The 19,326-nt window shown below is 45.4% G+C and overlaps 1 protein-coding gene across 5 annotated transcripts; it reads right to left on the reverse strand.

Annotated features, from left to right (window-relative positions):
• Positions 1 to 5,767: 5,767 nt before the first annotated feature.
• Positions 5,768 to 9,989, reverse strand: LOC112884275 (putative disease resistance RPP13-like protein 2). 5 transcript variants are annotated; one of them, XM_025949653.1, is made up of 2 exons: positions 8,667 to 9,989; positions 5,768 to 8,075 (listed from the first exon to the last, which is right to left on the reverse strand). In XM_025949653.1, exons 1-2 carry the CDS (start codon positions 9,458 to 9,460, stop codon positions 6,014 to 6,016), a joined length of 2,856 nt encoding a protein of 951 aa, XP_025805438.1. In that variant the 5' UTR covers positions 9,461 to 9,989; the 3' UTR covers positions 5,768 to 6,013. The 5 variants fall into 5 exon arrangements, with proteins under 5 accessions (XP_025805438.1, XP_025805439.1, XP_025805440.1 ...); XM_025949654.1 differs by having other exon boundaries at positions 5,793 to 6,413; positions 8,667 to 9,970; XM_025949655.1 differs by lacking the exon at positions 8,667 to 9,989 and having other exon boundaries at positions 6,273 to 6,413; positions 6,523 to 7,580.
• Between the last annotated feature and the right edge of the window lie 9,337 nt (positions 9,990 to 19,326).

Raw genomic sequence — 19,326 nt, forward strand, 5'->3', positions numbered from 1 at the left:
ATCCATAAAGTGCGACTGGTGGTGAAAGGGTTTAAACAAATTCAAGGTGTTGACTATGATGAAACAGTTTTGCCCGTCGCGATGCTAAAGTCTATTCGGATTATTCTAGCTATTGCCACATTTTATGACTATGATATAGCAAATGGATGTCAAAACGGCTTTCCTGAATGGAAACCTTAGTGAGGATATGTATATGATACAGCCTGAAGGTTTTGTCGATCCTAAAAATGCTAAAAAAATATGCAAGCTTCAAAAGTCCATTTATGGGTTAAAGCAAGCATCTCGGAGTTGGAATATTTGTTTTGATGAAGTCGTCAAATGGTTTGGCTTCATCAAGAATGAAGAAGAGCCTTGTGTTTATAAAAAGGCTAGTGGCAGTGCAGTTATATTTCTGATCCTTTATATGGATGACACATTGTTGATCGGAAATGACATTCCAATGTTGGAACCCACTAAATCTTCACTAGGAAAAAGTTTCACAATGAAGGATTTAGGTGAGGCTGCATATATTTTGGGCATTAATATCTATAGGGATAGATCGAAAAGGCTAATTGGATTAAACCAATTTATATATATTGACAAAGTATTGAAAAGGTTCAATATGCAGGATTCAAAGAAGGATTTTCTACCAATGTCACATGGTGTTAGTCTCTGCAAGAGTCAGTATCGCTCGACACTTGATGAGCAAGAGAAGATGAGTGCGATTCCATATGCTTTGGCTATTGGGTCCATCATCACTACTACAAAACTTAGATATTATAACACACTCTTGTAACGTATTCATGGATGTGTTACAGGGAAGTTTGATAGTAACATAAAGTTATGTGTTACAAATGAAGGTTGTAATACAAAGCACTTATTTTGGAAAAATATGTTACAGACCATAGTTATAGTAACACAAAATTAATGTTACAACTGAAATGTTACAAAAATAGTAGTATGTTGTAACACATAACTTACACACATAAAACGTGTTACAAATAGATATCCTAAAATAATACAAAATAATAGTACTACTAAAGTGCAAGAAGTATGTTGTAGGCAATAGTAGAATGTTTTTCATTGCTCCATCTAGTCATCATAGGTACGGTTAAAGGTAGGTCGGTAGACCCAACCAAAATATCGAGTGACGACTCGTGCTAACTACTAGGTCTCATAGTAAAATAAGGTCCAAAGTTCATTCAAATGAAAGCATCGAGAGACGGGATATGCCCTCGCTGGGCTCTTTGTGGGTCCGTCCATGCCCCAAGGCCCGACAGCCCGACATGAGGCCTGAGTTTGTGGCCCAGCCCAAGTACAGTACGACCTGATGTCATCGTGCCCGGGCCAGCACGGCCCGGTATGGCGTGCCGTGCTTGGGCCACCAGTGCAGCACGGCGGGCGGCACGGCACAACCCGATATTTAAGGTCGGCCCATTAACGGCCCGCATACTAATTCCATCCCACCGACTCACCAAACATCATCACCATATAAAAACTGCCCCTCAAAACCCTAACTACCTAGCTCCCCTCCTTTTTTTTTCTCCCGCCATCATCTTCGTTGACTCCCCTCCAAGGGCATCGGTGGTAGGCGCGGGCGGGGGGTGGCGGCGAAAAGCAGGTGCAGCGGTCTGGGTGGTGGCGGCCAGCATGGCAGCCAACGGGCGGCGTTGGTAGGTGCAGCGGCCGGCGGGTGAGCGCGCGGGCGGCGGCCGGCACGAGCACGGGCACGACAAAATCCCTATATCAAAACGGGCTAGCACGACACAAAATAGGCCTGTCGTGCCGTGCTGGGGCTGAAGGTCCAGCCCGTGGGCGGGCATGGCACAACCCGACTGCACCATTGGCCATCTATAATACCATGTAAACCAAATTTACATGTATTGACGGCCTATAATTAGTTGCCAAAAAAAGGCCACACGCCATGTTACAAACTGCCCCCAACCTGAGAGATCTCCCATCCAAGGCCAACAATTAGGGCCTATATTTGTTGCGAAACAATAGGCCATGCACACGCCCTGTTACAAACTGCCCCCAATGTGAGAGATCCCGTCCAAGGCCAACAAACAGGAAGGAGAAGACAATCCAGTTGCACGCTAGGTTTAGATCTTTTTGGCAAGGCCTGACCATTTCTTCAGTTCCTGTGTCCATCATGCGGGAATTAACAGGAAAGTTGCTCACAGTAGGGCTTTAGCGGAGCGGCGGCTGCTGCTGCTGGGTTTATGAGATTCGACGGCGTGGTGGCTTGCGGAAACATGCTTGGCGAAGGCGGTCATCCAGAGCGGAGCGTGTAGGTTCGACATTCTTTTTCTTAGTCTAGATGGATCCATGTAGATGTAGATCCCACCTCGATCAGATATCTTTTTTTTTCTATCAAAGATGGAAACCGTGATCTAGATCCCTCCATTTTTGTTTTGTTTCTTTTGTTCTTGCAGATTAGTTTTGTTTCTTTTGTTCTTGCAGATTAACCGAAGTGATCGATTTTGGCAGAACTGAAGTACTGTTGGATCGAGTTAGGTAATACTGATCGATCCTTCTATATCTATTCTTTACTTGTTCTTACCGTTTCCGAGTTTCAGATTAAGAGATAATGTGGATGGACTGTTTTTTATTTGATTGCATTATCTCTTTTCAGTTACCTAGAAGATAATTAATCTTCCACCCTTTCTGTGTAGTCACATGAATCATCACATTTTAATTTGCTGAAGACTAATTAATATCTCGATGAGGTAGGAACTACTGAAGGTTAATGTGCCAGCACCGCAAATTAGCTAGATTGCCAAACTGACGCCTCTTGTTTCACTTTTGTACTAAATAAGAATTTACATTAGTAGAAGTTTGTGGTAATAGTTAATCTAATTAAGAAAATTAAGTTTGAATATATGATATAATGATATCCGAACTAATTTAGTTAGCCCGCGAACCATCTCCAAGTGCAAGGTCTCATACGTGATCCATGTGCTTATTGATTTTCTCAATCTGTGCACAACTTCAAGGAGCCTCCAGTAGTATGGACTGTTCACTGCTATGTACATTTGTTCTCTAGAATCATAGTGCTATGTGTATATGCTACCTCCAGTAGTGTGAACTTGTATACCACAATCAATGTACCTTGCTATGATTATTGAAATTTATTGTTTGTGTGATTCTGCAATATGACATGTTTACTCTGAAAATTCAGTGTCAACATTACATGCAGAATGCAAGTGTAAAATAGATATTATTTTAAATTTTGAATGTGTTACAGTAGGTAAGACATGTGTTGCAAACAATATGTTCCTTTGTTCTAAACTATGTGCTCTACCACAAAGTGAAAGTGTTACTAGAACCAAGGAATTGTGTTTCAAAAAGCAATCATTGTAACACTACATAAATGTTCCAACACATCTGTAATTGTATTACAGAGTAGTAACACTTTTTTAAATGTAAAAGAACATATATCTTGTGTTCCAACAGATTAGACTGTAGTAACATTAAAAATAGGAACAATAACAAGATGTGTTATTATTAGACCTAGTAACACTTCTATTGATCTATGATAACACAACTTGGTGTTACTACATCAACGTTCTGTAGTAGCGCATGTATACCATGCTTTGTACACGCTCTGATATAGTCTATGCTCTAATTGTTGCAAGTAGATACCAGTCAAATTCAGAAGAGGCTCACTGGGTCGCAGCCAAAAATATCTTGAAGTACTGTAGAAGAACTAAGGATAAGTTCCTAGTCTATGGAGTCGAGGAGGAGCTCATTGTAAATGGTTACACCGATGCTAGTTTCCAAACTGACAAAGACGAGTTTAGATTGCAATCTGGATTTGTGTTCTGCCTCAATGGAGGGGCAGTGACCTGGAAAAGTTCCAAGCAAGATATTGTAGCCGATTCCACGATGGAGGCTAAGTACACAACAGCTTCGGAAGCTGCGAAGGAGGTTGTTTGGATCAGAAAGTTCGTTTCTGAGTTGGGTGTTATTCCTAGTGCGTCTAGTCCAATGGACCTCTATTGTGATAATAGCGGTGCCATTGCACAAGCTAAGGAGCCTAGATCACACCAAAAGTCCAAACACGTACTGCGGCGCTATCACCTTATTTGTGAGACAATTGATAGAGGTGATGTGAATATTTGCAAGGGGCACATGGATTTAAACATTGCTGATCTGCACACGAAGGCCCTCTCACAACAGAAGCATGAGGCGCATATGAGTTCTATGGGTATTAGATATTTTCATGGTAGACTCTAGAGTGAGTGGGAGATTATTATAATCATGTCTAAGTTTATATTTTATTCAATAAAGTGTTATTTATTCTTTGAATGGCAATTATTTAAATTGATTAACAAGTGCGTGATTTGTTTGTGAAACTCTCTTATTTTATTATATTGTTGTTCTAAATGATCCCTAGTTTTTACCATTATGAGGAACAATAATGGTTTATAAACTAGCACATGTATTGATCGATGATCATGTTTCACAGATCATTGATATGGAGATATCAAATCAATAATGTGGACACATGTTAGGGAATATGGTGTTGGATTGACCCACCTCGAGATACTGCGGAGGTAGTTGTCTTAAATATGCCATCAGTTGGTCTCAAGTGGTATACCTGCTGAATCCTTAGACCTTAGATCGCCATTATTTCTCACTATGTGTAGTGGTGCACTTTGGGGCTACCAAATACCACTCCGCAACTGGGTGGCTATAAAAGTAGTCTTTGGGTGTATCATGAAACATGGAATGGGACGTGAGCAGATCAAGATGGAATTTATCCCTCCTAGATAACGGGAGAGATATCTTTGGCCCCTCAATGCGGTTGGATTAAGAAAGTGCATGGCCGTGCAAAAGTGATTAGAGAGTTAATCATAAAGTGACTAAAGAGTTAGCTATAAATTGTAATCCGTTGCAAGATCAAATTAAGTAGTCAAGCTATCACAAGGGTGGCATGAAACTTGCCTTGAGCTTGACTGGTATCCTGAGGCAAAAGGATTGGTGAATGTGTGTATCTAAAGATTTTTTGTTGATATGATATTTATGTGTGCGTGGGAGTCATTATGCACTGCTAGGTGCCTCTGCTGATTACTAGTGCAATGCAAGAATGGTTCTTGCAGTGCTACTCACACATAAACCTTACTGGTCCTACACTTAACAGGTTGAAACGAAAACTTGCCTATATGATTGCCTCTAGTGTAAGTGGAAGATTGTTGGTGATATGCCCTAGCTGTTGTCGCCTCTTTTCTCCACGAAGCCCTAGCCGAGCGCGCGGTGCTAGCACACCGATGACCGGCGTTCCGGCCCTGTACGTGTGGACTTCGAGGAGGCGCTGTTGCGTTGCTGCGGTGCTAATCGGCGGGACAAGGAGGAGGAGCTACAAGCTGCGATCTGCTTCCTCTTCACTGACGTGTGACTACTTTGGGGCGAGCTGCCCTAACTCTACTTCCGCTGCGCTGCGCGTCTAGTGGTAACAATCCATGATCATCTGCTTACATGAGATCCTCGTTGACGTGCTAGAATTATGAATTCGCGCTAGCATAGCGTTCCCGTTTCCTTACACAAATAAATAGGTCTAGCCCAAATATTCCAACAACTTTCAGTACAACACGGCTTGGACTACATGGCACGTAAACTAAGTCTGCATTTGGTTTAATTGCCCCTTGAAAATAATATCCGCCACTTACTTGGATTTGGGTCAACTATCAGTAAGGCACTTTCTATGTGCCAGTTTAAACTGATCGGGCAGCTCAAGTAGGTTTGAATTTATGAGAAAGACTATTAAAAATCAACTCTAGGGGTAAAGGAAAATTAAGTGCAACTGCAAATAGCTGCAAGATGAATCTGTGTGTTCTGAATGTTCCAAACATGATCATCGATTACCCAAAGCATAGCATGGTGATGCACCTTGGCGGTCGACAATAGAATTGTTGATCATCCAGCTCAAAAGCATACACACACACACGCGCACACACAGAAACAGAGTGAGGAAATGGAACAAGACGTGATGAAACAGTAGACTAAGTTTCTTGTTTAATACAGTAGTGCACTAGTATGGCAGTAGGTCCTCACAACACTTGCGTTTTCGTGCGTGCTCTTGACGAACCACCTCCTTGTATATTATATCGTCTTGCAGCCTCATTTCCTTGGCGTTCTCATCCTCCACCGTTTTGTACTCCCTGCACCTCTCAATTTGTAGTGCAGGATGTCCCGGATGGATGCTGGCTGTGTTCCTGATGGCAGCTTCTGCAGCCTCCACTCTGCTTCTAGTGGCCATATAACAATCGATCGTGGCACGGAGGTGCTCCAGATTCGTAAGGTGCACAAAGCGGAACTCAAAACCTATCTTGGATTCTGTTTCCTTTGCTCTAAAACTAAGATGTAAACTTCTGACCTTTGGCATTGCTTCCTGTTCGGTCACCATCCTCAGCCCACCTTCCCCGTAGGACCTGAAAATAAACTCCCTAAGGTTATAGAACTGTTGGCGACCAATACTAAGCCTTTCAGTAGGTGCTTCCAATGAAGTCAGCATGGCATAGAGCAGGGTTGGAATGGCACCAAGGATGCAGAGGTCTTCATGTTTAATGCGAGTAATACGGATGTCAAGGTGGGCAAGATTCACAAGAGATTGCATTCCATGCGGAAGCCTACTGATATAACTCTGATTACACAGCTTCCGGAGAAATGGAGCATTGTAGCACAATAGATCCATCAATTTATTTGTGGAGTAATCATTACTGTCAATCTCGAGTGACTGAAGACCACATTTACCCAATACAGTGAGGGATGACTCCAAAGCTTGCTGGTACTTCCCATTGCCATGATAATCAAGTTCATTGCTGTCATGTAGTCTTATCAGAAGGACCCTTAGGTTGGTCAGTCGTCTGAGCTGCTCCCAAAATTTCAGGGAGTCATAGGAGTAAGCATGTGACAGCATGTGTAACGCTTGCAGATCTCCAATCTCATCCGGCAATTCTAAATGAAAATCAACAAGTAGGCGGACCAAATTTTTCAAATTACCTATGGTTGGTGGTAATTTTCTAATTTTGCTGCCATGTATGTCCAATGTTTGTAAATACTGCAGATCTCCAATTCTATTGGGAAGCTCAGTAATACTAGGACAACCTATTTCCAAATACTTCAATTGCAAAGAGCTTCCAATATATTTAATATGTTGGTTTCCCAGGTCACAAGTACATCGTAAAACCAATACTCTTAAAGAATGAAATATTGGCAGATGAGGTGCTTCCTTATCTACCACGCGGAACCTAATAAGAGAACGAACATGTGCACACTTGTTCATAATATTCTGCAGCACATCATTTTCCAAAAAACCGGATAGAAGAGAGAGCCGTCGAATCTTGTTAGTAGAACATTTATAGACTTGTCCATCTACTATTGTGACAAAGTTCTGCTCTGTGCACAGTGAGATGATAAGATCAAGCACCATATCATGGATCCGGCAGGCTCTGGCCATACCATCGTAGGCTATATCAATAGGTTGTATCAAGCTCCTGTTGATAAGATCATTAAAGTAGTTATCTCCTGTTTGATCCAATGTTTGCCCCATTACATCTGGGATAAAACCCTCAGCTATCCATCTCCATATTAACTTATCCCTTTTAATCTTGCAATCTTCTGGAAATATAGAAAGATATAAGAAGCAGGACTTCAGATGATAAGGAAGATCATAATAGCTAAGCAAAAGTATGTCCCGAACAAGTGAATTTAGTCCAGAAACCATGGAATCTCTTACTTGCTCCCATTGGTCTATTGCTTCAGATTTGTTAGCTAGCAAACTAGCTACTGTATTAATAGCTAGCGGCAAACCATGACATTTTTGTATGATTGCCAGAGAAACTTCTTCTAAGTGAGGTGGGCAGGGGCGCTGACTTTGAAAGACTCTTTTATAAAACAACATTGTGGAGTCCTGGTCACTTAGAGGTTGAATGTTGTGAATATATCCTTCATAACTTGAGCAGCATGATTTGGCTACATCAGAATGTCTTGTAGTAGTAATTATTCTACTGTGCAAGTTATTCTCGGGTAAAGCAGACTTCACAAATTCCCATGCGGTTGTGCTCCAAATATCATCAACAATGATTAAGTACCTATTTGAATTCAATGGAATTAGCTTGGTTGGAATCACAAATTTTCCATTGCTAATATGATTGTATAGACATTAGTACAGATCCACAGCAGAACCTTAATAGATATGAGTATATGACAAGTACCATATACCATTACCTGCCTTATTGCGAACATTCACTGTAACTTTATTAAATGATGAAGAAGACACTAAGGAAGAATGAGCAGAGAGCTGGAAATGTCGGATATGGTGTGTTTGTGTTTTGCATACCTATGAGTGCTGCAATCATCCAAAGTGATCTATCCTTTTATCCCCCATATTTCTATATGTAGGTTTCGTTACCTAAATCAGGTAGTTAAGCTTAGATTTCGTACAAAGGCACTGGTTCTTTTGCTTCTCCGTTTCTGTTCATATTGTAAGACTGAATATTTCTATCTGGGACTACGGGACAAAGGCCCTATTCGAAAATGAAACAAATTATTTTTTTACCCTAACAATGGATCCCAGAACATTGCGACATCAGGCTGCGTTATACAATATATGTATACTTCTAGATCTTATCACATATATGTAATGACAAAGTATATATGCATGAGTTGTTTTTTGTGCTTACCTTTTGTCTTGCAGGTATTCTCTGAGCTCATTTATGAGTTGCCGCTCATCATCTGACGCACTAGTCTTACTCCCTAGTTCTGCAAGCAGATCACGCAATATCTTCTTTATGACAGGACTCCGCGAAACTGGAACAAAAGCTGTGCAGTCAAATTGGCCTTTGATCTTGTTATACACTTGGTTCGCAAGAGTTGTTTTTCCGAGTCCTCCAAACCCCACAATAGACACCACTTTGAGTTGCTGTGTTGAGTCATCCTTCATCAACCATTCGATGACCTGTATAGGACCATTGATACCAACAAGTTTCTCTGCTTCCACATAGAGCGCCGGCAATCGCGGGTCAATCTCAATCTTTCCTGCAACGGCAATAGATTCATCGCACTTGTACCTCAGCCACCGCTCGCTCTCCTCAATCACACGAGCCTTGAGCTCTTGAATCTGGTTTGCAATCTGGTAGCGTGACCATAGCTTCTTAATCTGATCAATTATGTTCTTTGCAAAACCTGCCTGAGGGTCACCGCGATTCAGCTTATGCATGAAGATGTCAATGCAGTCCTCAATATCGTAGCTCAGCTCGCGTATGTTGTCCCTCCAAACCTTGACCTGCGTGTCAAGCTTCTCCGCTGTTGCGAGTTTCTCGAGCAGGGCAGTCATGCTGCTAAGCTCATTCCTTAGGAAAGTGATATCGCACTTCGTACCTTCAAGGAGCCCGTACTGCCCCTCAACCAGCGCAGAGAGCTTGGCGAGCAGGGAGTTCATCACCCCAGTTGAAGCACTCACAACTGGTCCCTCCATTTTGTAAACGACGAGAGGATGACTGGAGGAATACTTCACTTACGCTTACGCAGGGACAGATCAGCCATGAGGCTGTCAGAGACCTTCGATGGCTGCTGGACTGCCGGGCAGGTGCTGTGGCTACCAGAGTTGTAGAAGAGTACCAGGGGACAGATTTCTTGATGCTCCCTGCAAACGAGCTGTTTGCTTGCTGTGTTCTTGGTTGCTGGATCGAGTACTCGAGTTGTGATGTCCTCAGTTGAGGAGCTGAAATGGGGATGGTAGAAAGGAATGGTTTGTGCTGACAGTGTTCTATGCCCCTGCAATAATAGAGTAGCGAAGAAATTGGGTGGAGAGTACAAAACTGATGCTTTCAGGTTCCGTGGACGCGATCTATCTGGAACCAGACTGATGGACCCAAAAAGCACATGCAGATCGGTCATTCTGCTTGACTGCAATATGCAAATTTCGTGGAAACTTCAATGGAAACAAGACGATTATATTGTTCTCGGTGTCAAAACAGACAAGGAAAACAGATACAATTGCGGCTGCCTGATCACGCGGGTTTACTCTGGATCTGCCGTGATTGCTGTGTCATGACTGCAATGGTCGCTGGCATTGGATCATCAGTGTGGTAGTTGTTTTTTTTTTCACAAAGAAGAAAAATTGAGGAATGAACAAGATCCCGGTGGTTAAAAAAATATTGACCGATCATTATTTGGTCTTTCGCTAGTAACATCCAGATGGCGGAGTAGACGACGGGCAGAAGATTAACGTGGCGGCAGGCAATTTCCAGCGAGCTAGTACTGGACCACGGCCGGACAAGTGGGTGGAGAGATTCTGAATGACGCAGGTGAAATTGAACGGCAAGGCAACAGCAGTACACCCACGTACTTGTTCTATGTGGACAAGAGAAGCTTCAACGTCAACGGTCAAAATTGACTAGCTGGGACATTTGTGCGCAGACGTAGTCCTTGAAAGCGAAATGGTTGGAACTGAGCACTACTACTGCAAGAGCATCTCCAAAAACACCTAAAACAAGTTCTAAAAAACTAATTTAGGCACCAAACATAAAAAATCTCGCTCCAACAGCTGCCCAATCACGATGTCAAAATTCCCGCGCACCCAAAACCAGCTGCACACTGAGCCAAATTTCCGCCAGTCTTTTGCACTCCCAATCGCGGAGATTGATGGAGGGAACGCCGATCCGTCAATGCGCACCACTTTTTTCCTTCATTGTGCTGCACGCTGCTGTGATGATCGCAAGTACTCCTAGGATTGGATTGATATCCAAAATCCAATCGGAGAAATCCAACTGAAGTCCAACTAAAATCAAGCATCAGTCAAATCCGAACAATTAGTCTCCAAGTCCAATCCAAGTTCCTTTAATCCAAATCCATCCAATATAATCCAAAATTCAACCATATAGTGGGAGCCACAAACAATCAGCCCGCAAGCGCATCATGCTAGGCGCCAATATGTGTGGATCCTAGGTGTCAGATTCATGCTTCCCATCTCATTCCAGAAGCATCAAGCATCATCCTATTTGCCCTCTCTCCCGTCCATTCGCACGTGTTTGGCCGGCAACCACGCGCCGGCTCCGCACTGTTAGAATACGCAGCGGAAACCGGACCGGCCCGTTATACCCATGAGGCGGCACCCTAGTAGGCCCAGGACCACTGAAGCCTAACCAACCAAGACCTCACGCCTAACTCAACCCAAAACAGTAGCTTGATGGGTGAGGACTGCCTCAACTTATACGTTGTACTCCTCCACCATCAATTTTCGATGTGGGACTAAATGTAACAATCTCCCCGTCACACATCGAGCCCAACTCTTCCATCACAAGCAACACCATGTGATCTCCTGGAAGATGTTTTATCAGGCCTCGAGTCCAACTCTCCAGCCACACACAACCCATGCGACCTTCTGGAGATGTTCACAGGCTCCCCCGTCACCATATGACCCTGGAGATATTCCAGATTTCCCGACCTTCGGTTCTGATACCATTGTTAGAGTGCCCAGCGGAAACCGGCCCAGCCCGCTATACCCACAAGCCGGCGCCCTACCAATGCCAGGTCCACCGGAGCACAACTAACCAAGATCTTAGGTCTAACTCAACCCAAAAGACTAACCTGATGGGTCAGAGCTGCCTCACCTTATATGTTGTACTCTCCCACCATGATGTGGGACTAAATCTAACACGCATGCACCAGCAACCGCGCCCAACCACCGCTCACATCAGTACTTGCGCCCGCTCGCTGGCTGACCACTCCGCCCCCGCACCCAACGCACGCAAGCTCCCTTCCGTAGCTCGTGAGCCATCAATGAGATGGATATGCCCGAGCGTCGAGGCCCGCTTTCACTGTGGCCGCAGCCGGCCACACTGCTCCACCCGTTCGGCGCACCTACCTCTGCCTCGCTCACGAATGCTTGGGCCGCAACCGCATTCTGCTCCGCCCGCTCCTAGCTGGCCTCTGACCCTATGCGCGGCTGCCCGCTTCCACCCTACAGCTCAGCGGCGACGGCGGCGACGCCCGAGTTCCGATTGGGCCGTCCGCTCGACCACGTTGCCGGATCTCGCGAGGCCAACTCTGCCTCTCCTTGCTCCGACTCCCAGCCACGCCGCTCGGCGCAAGAAACTGAGTTGGCTTCCTGTCCGACGCTCCCTTGCTATGGTCCAATAAAGTTTGGATTATCCCCTAATTTTTATCCAATAGAATCCAATCCTATTTGATCTAAAGCAAATGGATGTCCATATCCCACTAGATCAAAATCCAGTAGAGTCCAAGTGCCAAAGTCCAATTGGATTTGGATCAGACCTAATCCATGTCAGGAACCAAAGCTGTGGGTGCTCTCAGCAGTAGAGGAAGTTGGCAGCCAACATAACACTTCGGCGGGTTCTCTCACAAGAGTTGATGCTGTATCCTATGGTTCACGACCATGACAAAGCCGGTGTCTCGCTTACTTTACAGTTTTGTTAAGTTAAATAGTACCATAGTGAGATTAACGCTCGATCATTTCTATAATCGATGTACTTGTATTTAAGCCTAGTCACGTGCAGGTCTTCTCTTTATTCTGGAAGACGAAGAACAAACCCTAGGTAGGCTCAGTAGTTGTATTCGCTGAAACTCTGACGGCTAGTGTATCAGACCTTCAAGTATCTCGGATCTGATCCTGTAATACAGCTATTGTTCCTCTCAATTTTGCCTCGTTGTTCTTCCCTTTCTGTAGTTTTGATAGCTGAAGGAGTTTAATTTCGGTAGTATATAGTTCGATCCTCACAATTGGTACTCAGAGCCAGCCGTCCTTGGTTCAAGTTCCATCTTCCAAGGCCAAAGTTCCGGATTGAGTTCGATCAGTGTGATGGTTTGGTGGTTGCAACTCAATCGCATGAAATCCCACCGATTCCACCCCAATCCATGGACAATTCCCCAATTTTCCATTCTAATTATCGGATGAATCGATTGAGGTGAGGGTTGCAGGGTGTTGTCCTTGCGTAAAATTCCATGAGCCAATACGTTGATTTGGATCTGAGGCGAAGGCGTTGGGTTACTCTGTGGAACAGGTTGCAAGGTAGGTCCTTGTGTATAATTCCTCATCCACAGTCGTAACCTAGGTGATGGTAGACATTGCTTGCAGATCGACAAGGGGAGAGCACGTCTCAAACCGCATCTGCAAGTAGGAGAAGATGGTCAAGGCCACGGGTGAGGAGGTAGAGGTGGAGGAGTATGCTACAGCTGAGGAAGTGGATGGTATTAGGAGAACGCTTGATTCTTTCATGAAGAAACAGGATGAACACAATGATTCTATGGAGAGCACCTTGGAAAGGATACTGGGATGCATAGAGAAACTATCAAGAGCTGGTATTCCAATTGCTGAAGATATGGGCTCCAATGCTAAGGGTAAGAAAAATGCTCACATAGACCCTCAACATTCAGTACCTGTTAATGCAAAACCTGTTCAGCACACCAACAAGTCCATCCATTTTGGTCCCCCACTACACAACAACTCCAGACACTTTTATACCCCTCCTGAATCCACAAGAGCACAGTTCATGACTGGTAGTGGCCCAGGTTGATCCACTAGAGCCCATGATAGTAGAGAAATGGATTATGATTGTGGCAGAACCAATCCGAATTACACCGGCTCAAATATGCGAGTCCACTCTTGAGGGCTCCACATACTTCAAACGGTATAATCCTTGGCCTGTCGGGTAACATCCCAATAAACCACTGAATGCAGGATCAAACAAGGTACCTCGCACGAAGGCGAGTCCAGAAATACAATCACCATCATATTTTACATCACAGGCATTTATATTACACAAGTTGTCAAAAGTAGTATCAGTCCCAGACTGATACGATTTATTACAAACCGGTTTAAGTTTTCAAGTTTACAGCAGCGGAATTTAAATCACAACCACTGTACACGTTGCTAGTACGGATATCATGCTCAGCCCTGGCATGATATCACTCGATAGGATCAGTGTTGGCCGGGGATGGATCCCACTCCACGGACCAACCATCGGGCAGAGTATAGGGCCATGGCACAGGCAGAGTAGAGTCGTCAGGGGGATTACCTGAACAAAAAGTCACAATGCAAGACTGAGTATTCTAATACTCAGCAAGGCCTACCCGTTTCATGGTATACTTTAACCATATAACTAGACTTATGAAGGCTTTAATGGTTCTGGATAGAGTTTTTCAGCTGAAAAGCAACAAAGAGTAGATCCTTAATTTCAAATTTTAGCTTTCGAGTTCTAGTTGATTATTCATTCTAGGTAAGCACCTATAACTACGCAAGCATGGTAAAATCTTTAGCCAAACATCATCCTTGATAACCATAAAGTTGCTCTTGTTACTCTATGTGGCAAAGGGATCAAGCAGTCTCAATCTCCGCGAGAAACGGACGATTCTGAATCGAATTTCCAACCTTGCAAGGATAAACCTAACTCACACGCTTGGAACATCCAGAGATCGTTCCGACGCAACCGTTTGCCTTTCATCCTGACTCGTGGATCAGAGCCACCACAAGCGACTGCAGGACCATACGCACATCCAATGTGCAGGACGTACGCCTGTAGAGCGACTACACGGCCGTACTCCTGGTTGCCTGGCAACACGTATTCCCACACGTCGAAGCGAGTAACAGGAAAAACCAAATACGAGTGGTGGGAGGTATGTCCACTCCTCGGGCCGATTGGTTACTAGGCTTACCGCTTACCATATTTCGCGGCATGTGGCTAGTACTTTCAAACGCTTAACCACCGCTACCACACACTGCGACCTTAGCAAATTCATCAACACAGACAGGGTATCATTTCAACCATGATACCTCACAAAAATCCCGTCCGTCATCCTTATAGTGATTACAGGAAGGTAAACATTACAATTCCTATAAGCTCGTGAGTGACAGGTAATCACTCGACTTCTACCGGTCCTATTTAGCAGAGCAGCTATTCGGACTCAAGTTCTAGTATCCAGTACATTGGTTCCTAGAAATATGCAACTAGGATTTTCAGACAACTCCTAAGAACTTAATATACAAGTATATTAATATATATATATAAATATAGATTGCAGTGTAAGTAAAGTAGCGGGTTTATGTCCGGGGCTTGCCTTCGTTGGTGGGACTGGGGGCAGGAGTGTCAAAGTTTTCCGAACTTTGGTTCGGAGCTTCAGTTAGATTCGACGGCGTTCCTGGGGTCTTCAGTTAATTCCACTCCTTGTTCCGGGATCAATTCGTAGTCTCCGTCGGCGAGAGTAGTCGAGTCTATATGATATGCAAAGATATAATTTAATGGATACATACATTTTTATTTTATTTCACGATAAAGTTGCAATCCAATGAAAATATAGTCTACTCATTAAACATCTCATTTACTCTTTTACTGGGCAGTCATTTATCGGGTATTAACCATTTTACTTAGTTACATTAAGTAACAGGGTTGGTTACCCTAAACATTTAACTAACGACATGAGGTAGCATGTTGGGTTAACTTTAAATAATAAAACTAATTACATTTAATAACTTTATTTATTTGCTTAGCTAATTATAAGCACAACTAACCAAAATGCAACCCAAGGTATTTATATAAAGGATAAAAGTGGCTAGGGAATCCTTATAGGCATACAGTATTAAAATGCAGTATGAAATTGTATTTAAAAGTGATAGGATATTCATGTTATACTTGCCTTCCTCAAAGTTCTTCTGCTGCTGCTCAAAGGGCTCTGAAGAAGGTGGCTCCTGGTACTCCTCCGATGGCTCAACGTCTACTCACGATCGCAACGCCAAAACATGGTCCACACAGGCACATACATGCAAACAATGGCAAAAGATAAGAAACAGTACAACAATACAATAAAATAGCACACAAAACTGTGCTAAAGCTATTCTACGCGTTACAACGATCGCGTGAGCGTAAAAACAACCTAAAATGGAGCTAAGACGCGAAAATTAGAGCTAAAACAAGGTCCAGGGGTTTTTCTATAAGAAAACAGAAAGTTCTAGGGGTTTCTGAGCAAAAACCGAGCGACTAAACCTAATTAAACCATAGACGCAGAGTCTAACGCGCTAAAACTTAAGGTCTGGACGGCGGGTTCTATATCCAAGAAGCCCAGGGGTCTAAATGCTAAAAATAGGGCTTATCTGGAAACTTTTGAACGGGGGTGGACTGCGGGTTGATTCCAAGGAAGCTCAGGGGCTCTATAACAAAACTGCCATGGCTGAAGGGGTATCTTCTAATCTGGGCCGTCGGATCTGGATCGGATGGTTCGGACGCGTTCCAGTTCGGATGGTCCGATCTGAATGGCGGGGTTCGGACGGTCTGATCTGCACAGGGAAAACGGACTGTCCGATCTGGTTCGGACGGTCCGATCTGAAAAGAATGCGGCCGGCGGTGGGGGGGGTCGCCGGAGATTGGTTTCCACGGTGGCGCGTCGCCGGAGCTCGTCAAAATCAATGCTCCGGGGGTCAAATCGAGTGGGGCTTGGGTCTGTCGTGATCAGCGTGACACGCGTGATCCACCTGAGTCACTTGCGGGCCTCGAAGGTGCTCGGGGACACGGTTGCGACGGCGGAGGCGGGTCTGGGCGGCGGAGCTCGCCAGCGTGTGCCGTTCTGGCCTAGGGGCAGGCTAAGATCTACAACATCTAGCGCCAAAAGGATCAGGGGGATGTGCTGATGCTCACCAAGGGCTGGGACTAACCGGAGAGGCAGCGCAAGGTGGTCGGCGGCGAGGTCCGAGCGGCGGGGACGGGTGGCGCTCGTTGGGGAGCTCGGTGCAGGCCTGCTCCAAGCTTCTGATCCCCTCGGATCGGCTCGTGGTGTTCCTGCGGAGGTGCTACGGGGGTTAAGACAATCGGGGAAACACCGCCGGCAGGGAATCGAGGCGGCGGAGCTTCTCACCGGCGGCGGTCCTCGGTGCGATTCCGGCCGTTGCACGGGCCGGGGTCGCAAGGGAAGAGCTTGGGAAGCTTCCTGGCGCCGAGGTGGAGCTATTGCGAGGCTTGGCCGGGGGTGGGGTGCGACGGAGCGACCGGACCACGGCGGGGTAGAGACCTCGATGCGGCAGAGCGTGCGGGCGATGGCGCTAGGGTTCGGGTGGCTGCAATGCGGCGGTAGGGCACAGGGAGGGTTTAAGGGGAAGGTTAAAGGGGGGAATTTAGGGGGAGGCCGGTGTTTTGGGCATGCGTGCCCCGGTGGGGATTGCGGCCGTGATCCGCGCGGGGAAAGCGGATCGTGCAACCGCTCGGTGCGATCCTAGCTCGGGAAACAAGCTTCTGGAAGGAGGGCGCGCACGGGAGACTGGCCGGTGGGCTCGTGCTCGAGTGCGGGGTGGAACGGGGCCACGTGCAGCGACGGCACGGCGGGGCAGAACGGAGGGAGCTGGCACGAGGAAGAAGAAGGAAAGGAGGGAGATGGGCGCCGACAGGTGGGGTCGGGCGCTCGGCTCGCTGGGCTGGGGAAATGACTGAGAAAAGAAGGAATGACTGAGAAAAGAAGGAGGGCTGCGGGAATGACTGGCCTACTTTTCCTGTTCCCTTCCTTTTCTTTTTCAAACCAACTCAAATCTATTTGAATTCAACTCCTATGCACTCAACCAAATAAAACTTATGCACCAGCATGAATGCACAAACATGTTGAACCTAAAAATAAATTTTAATTACTTGTGTAATTTAATTAAATTAAATGCAAGCTAGGCAAAATAAATCTTTAGAAAATTACTGGAGCCAATTTAAATTCACTATAAGTCTCAAAATTTTACACTAGGGTGTTACAAACCTACCCCCCTTACAGGAATCTCGTCCCGAGATTCAGATAGGTTAGCTAGCAAAGAGATCGGTATATGTCTTCCTCAGCTCATCCTCTCGCTCCCAAGTAGCCTCATCCTCTGTGTGATGACTCCACTGAACACGGCACATCTTGATCCTCTTATTCGTGGTAACTCTCTCAGACGTCTCCAGAATCTTCACGGGATGCTCGGTGTAGGTCAGATCCTCCTGCACTTCCAACCCTTCCAACGGTGCTTGCTCTTCCGGCACTCTCAGGTACTTCTTCAGCTGAGATACATGGAAGACATCATGCACTCCTGAGAGATTGGGAGGTAACTCCAAACAGTATGCTACTTCACCCTTCTGTTCCAACACCTTGAACGGACCAATGTATCTAGGGGCTAACTTCCCCTTCACATTAAACCTGCGAATTCCTCTCATCGGCGAGACCTTCAGATATACATGATCATCCACCGCAAAGGTCAAATCCCGACGACGCACATCCGCATAGCTCTTCTGACGAGTCTGAGCGACCCTCAGGTTCTCTCGTACCTACTGTACCAGCTGTTCTGCATCCTCAATAATATCCAGACCGAACACCTGCCTCTCGCCAATCTGATCCCAATATAGTGGAGTTCTGCACTTCCGCCCGTACAAGGCCTCGAAGGGGGACTTCCTCAGACTGGCCTGATACCTGTTGTTGTATGAAAACTCTGCAAACGGTAGGCATTTATCCCAGCTGGTACCATATTGAATAGCGCAGGCTCGAAGCATATCCTCCAACACTTGGTTGGTTCTCTCTGTCTGCCCATCTGTCTGAGGATGATAGGCAGTACTGAAGCGTAGCTTCGTATCCAACAAATCATGCAACTGCTCTCCAGAACCGTGAAGTGAATTGAGATCCTCGATCAGATATAATCTTCTTCGGATCACCATGCAGACAGATGATCCTGGAGATGTACAACTCTGCGAGTCTAGCACCGGAGTAAGTAGTGTTCACCGGAATGAAGTGGGCAACCTTCGTCAACCGATCCACTATGACCCATATAGAGTTATACCCTTTCTGAGTACGAGGCAATCCAACAATGAAGTCCATAGTGATCTCCTCCCACTTCCACTCTGGAATCTTCAACGGCTGCAATAGACCTGCTGGCCTCTGATGCTCTACCTTGACACGCTGACATGTGTCACAGATAGCCACGTACTCAGCAACGGAACGCTTCATCCTATACCACCAGAATCGTTCCTTGAGGTCATAATACATCTTCGTACTGCCCGGATGAATGGAATACGCTGTATCATGAGCCTCACTCAGAATCAGCTTCTTGAGATCCTTCACATCTAGCACACATATCCAGCCCTTATATCACAAGGTACCTTGATCATCCTCTCTGAAATGAGGTGCTTTGCCAATCTTGAGCAGTTCACGGATCTCCTGCAGCTTCTTATCTTCTTTCTGATGCTGCCTGATCTCTGCCTCTAGAGTGGGTTCTGCCTCGAATGATGCACACGAGGTGTGATGTAAGAAACCCAGACTCAACTGCTCAAACTCCTCGCATAACTCTTGAGGCATCTGAAAAGCCACGGACATGTTAACATAACTCTTTCTCTC

Source organism: Panicum hallii, chromosome 3 (genome assembly GCF_002211085.1).
Source record: "Panicum hallii strain FIL2 chromosome 3, PHallii_v3.1, whole genome shotgun sequence".
Classification (NCBI taxonomy): Eukaryota; Viridiplantae; Streptophyta; class Magnoliopsida; order Poales; family Poaceae; genus Panicum; species Panicum hallii.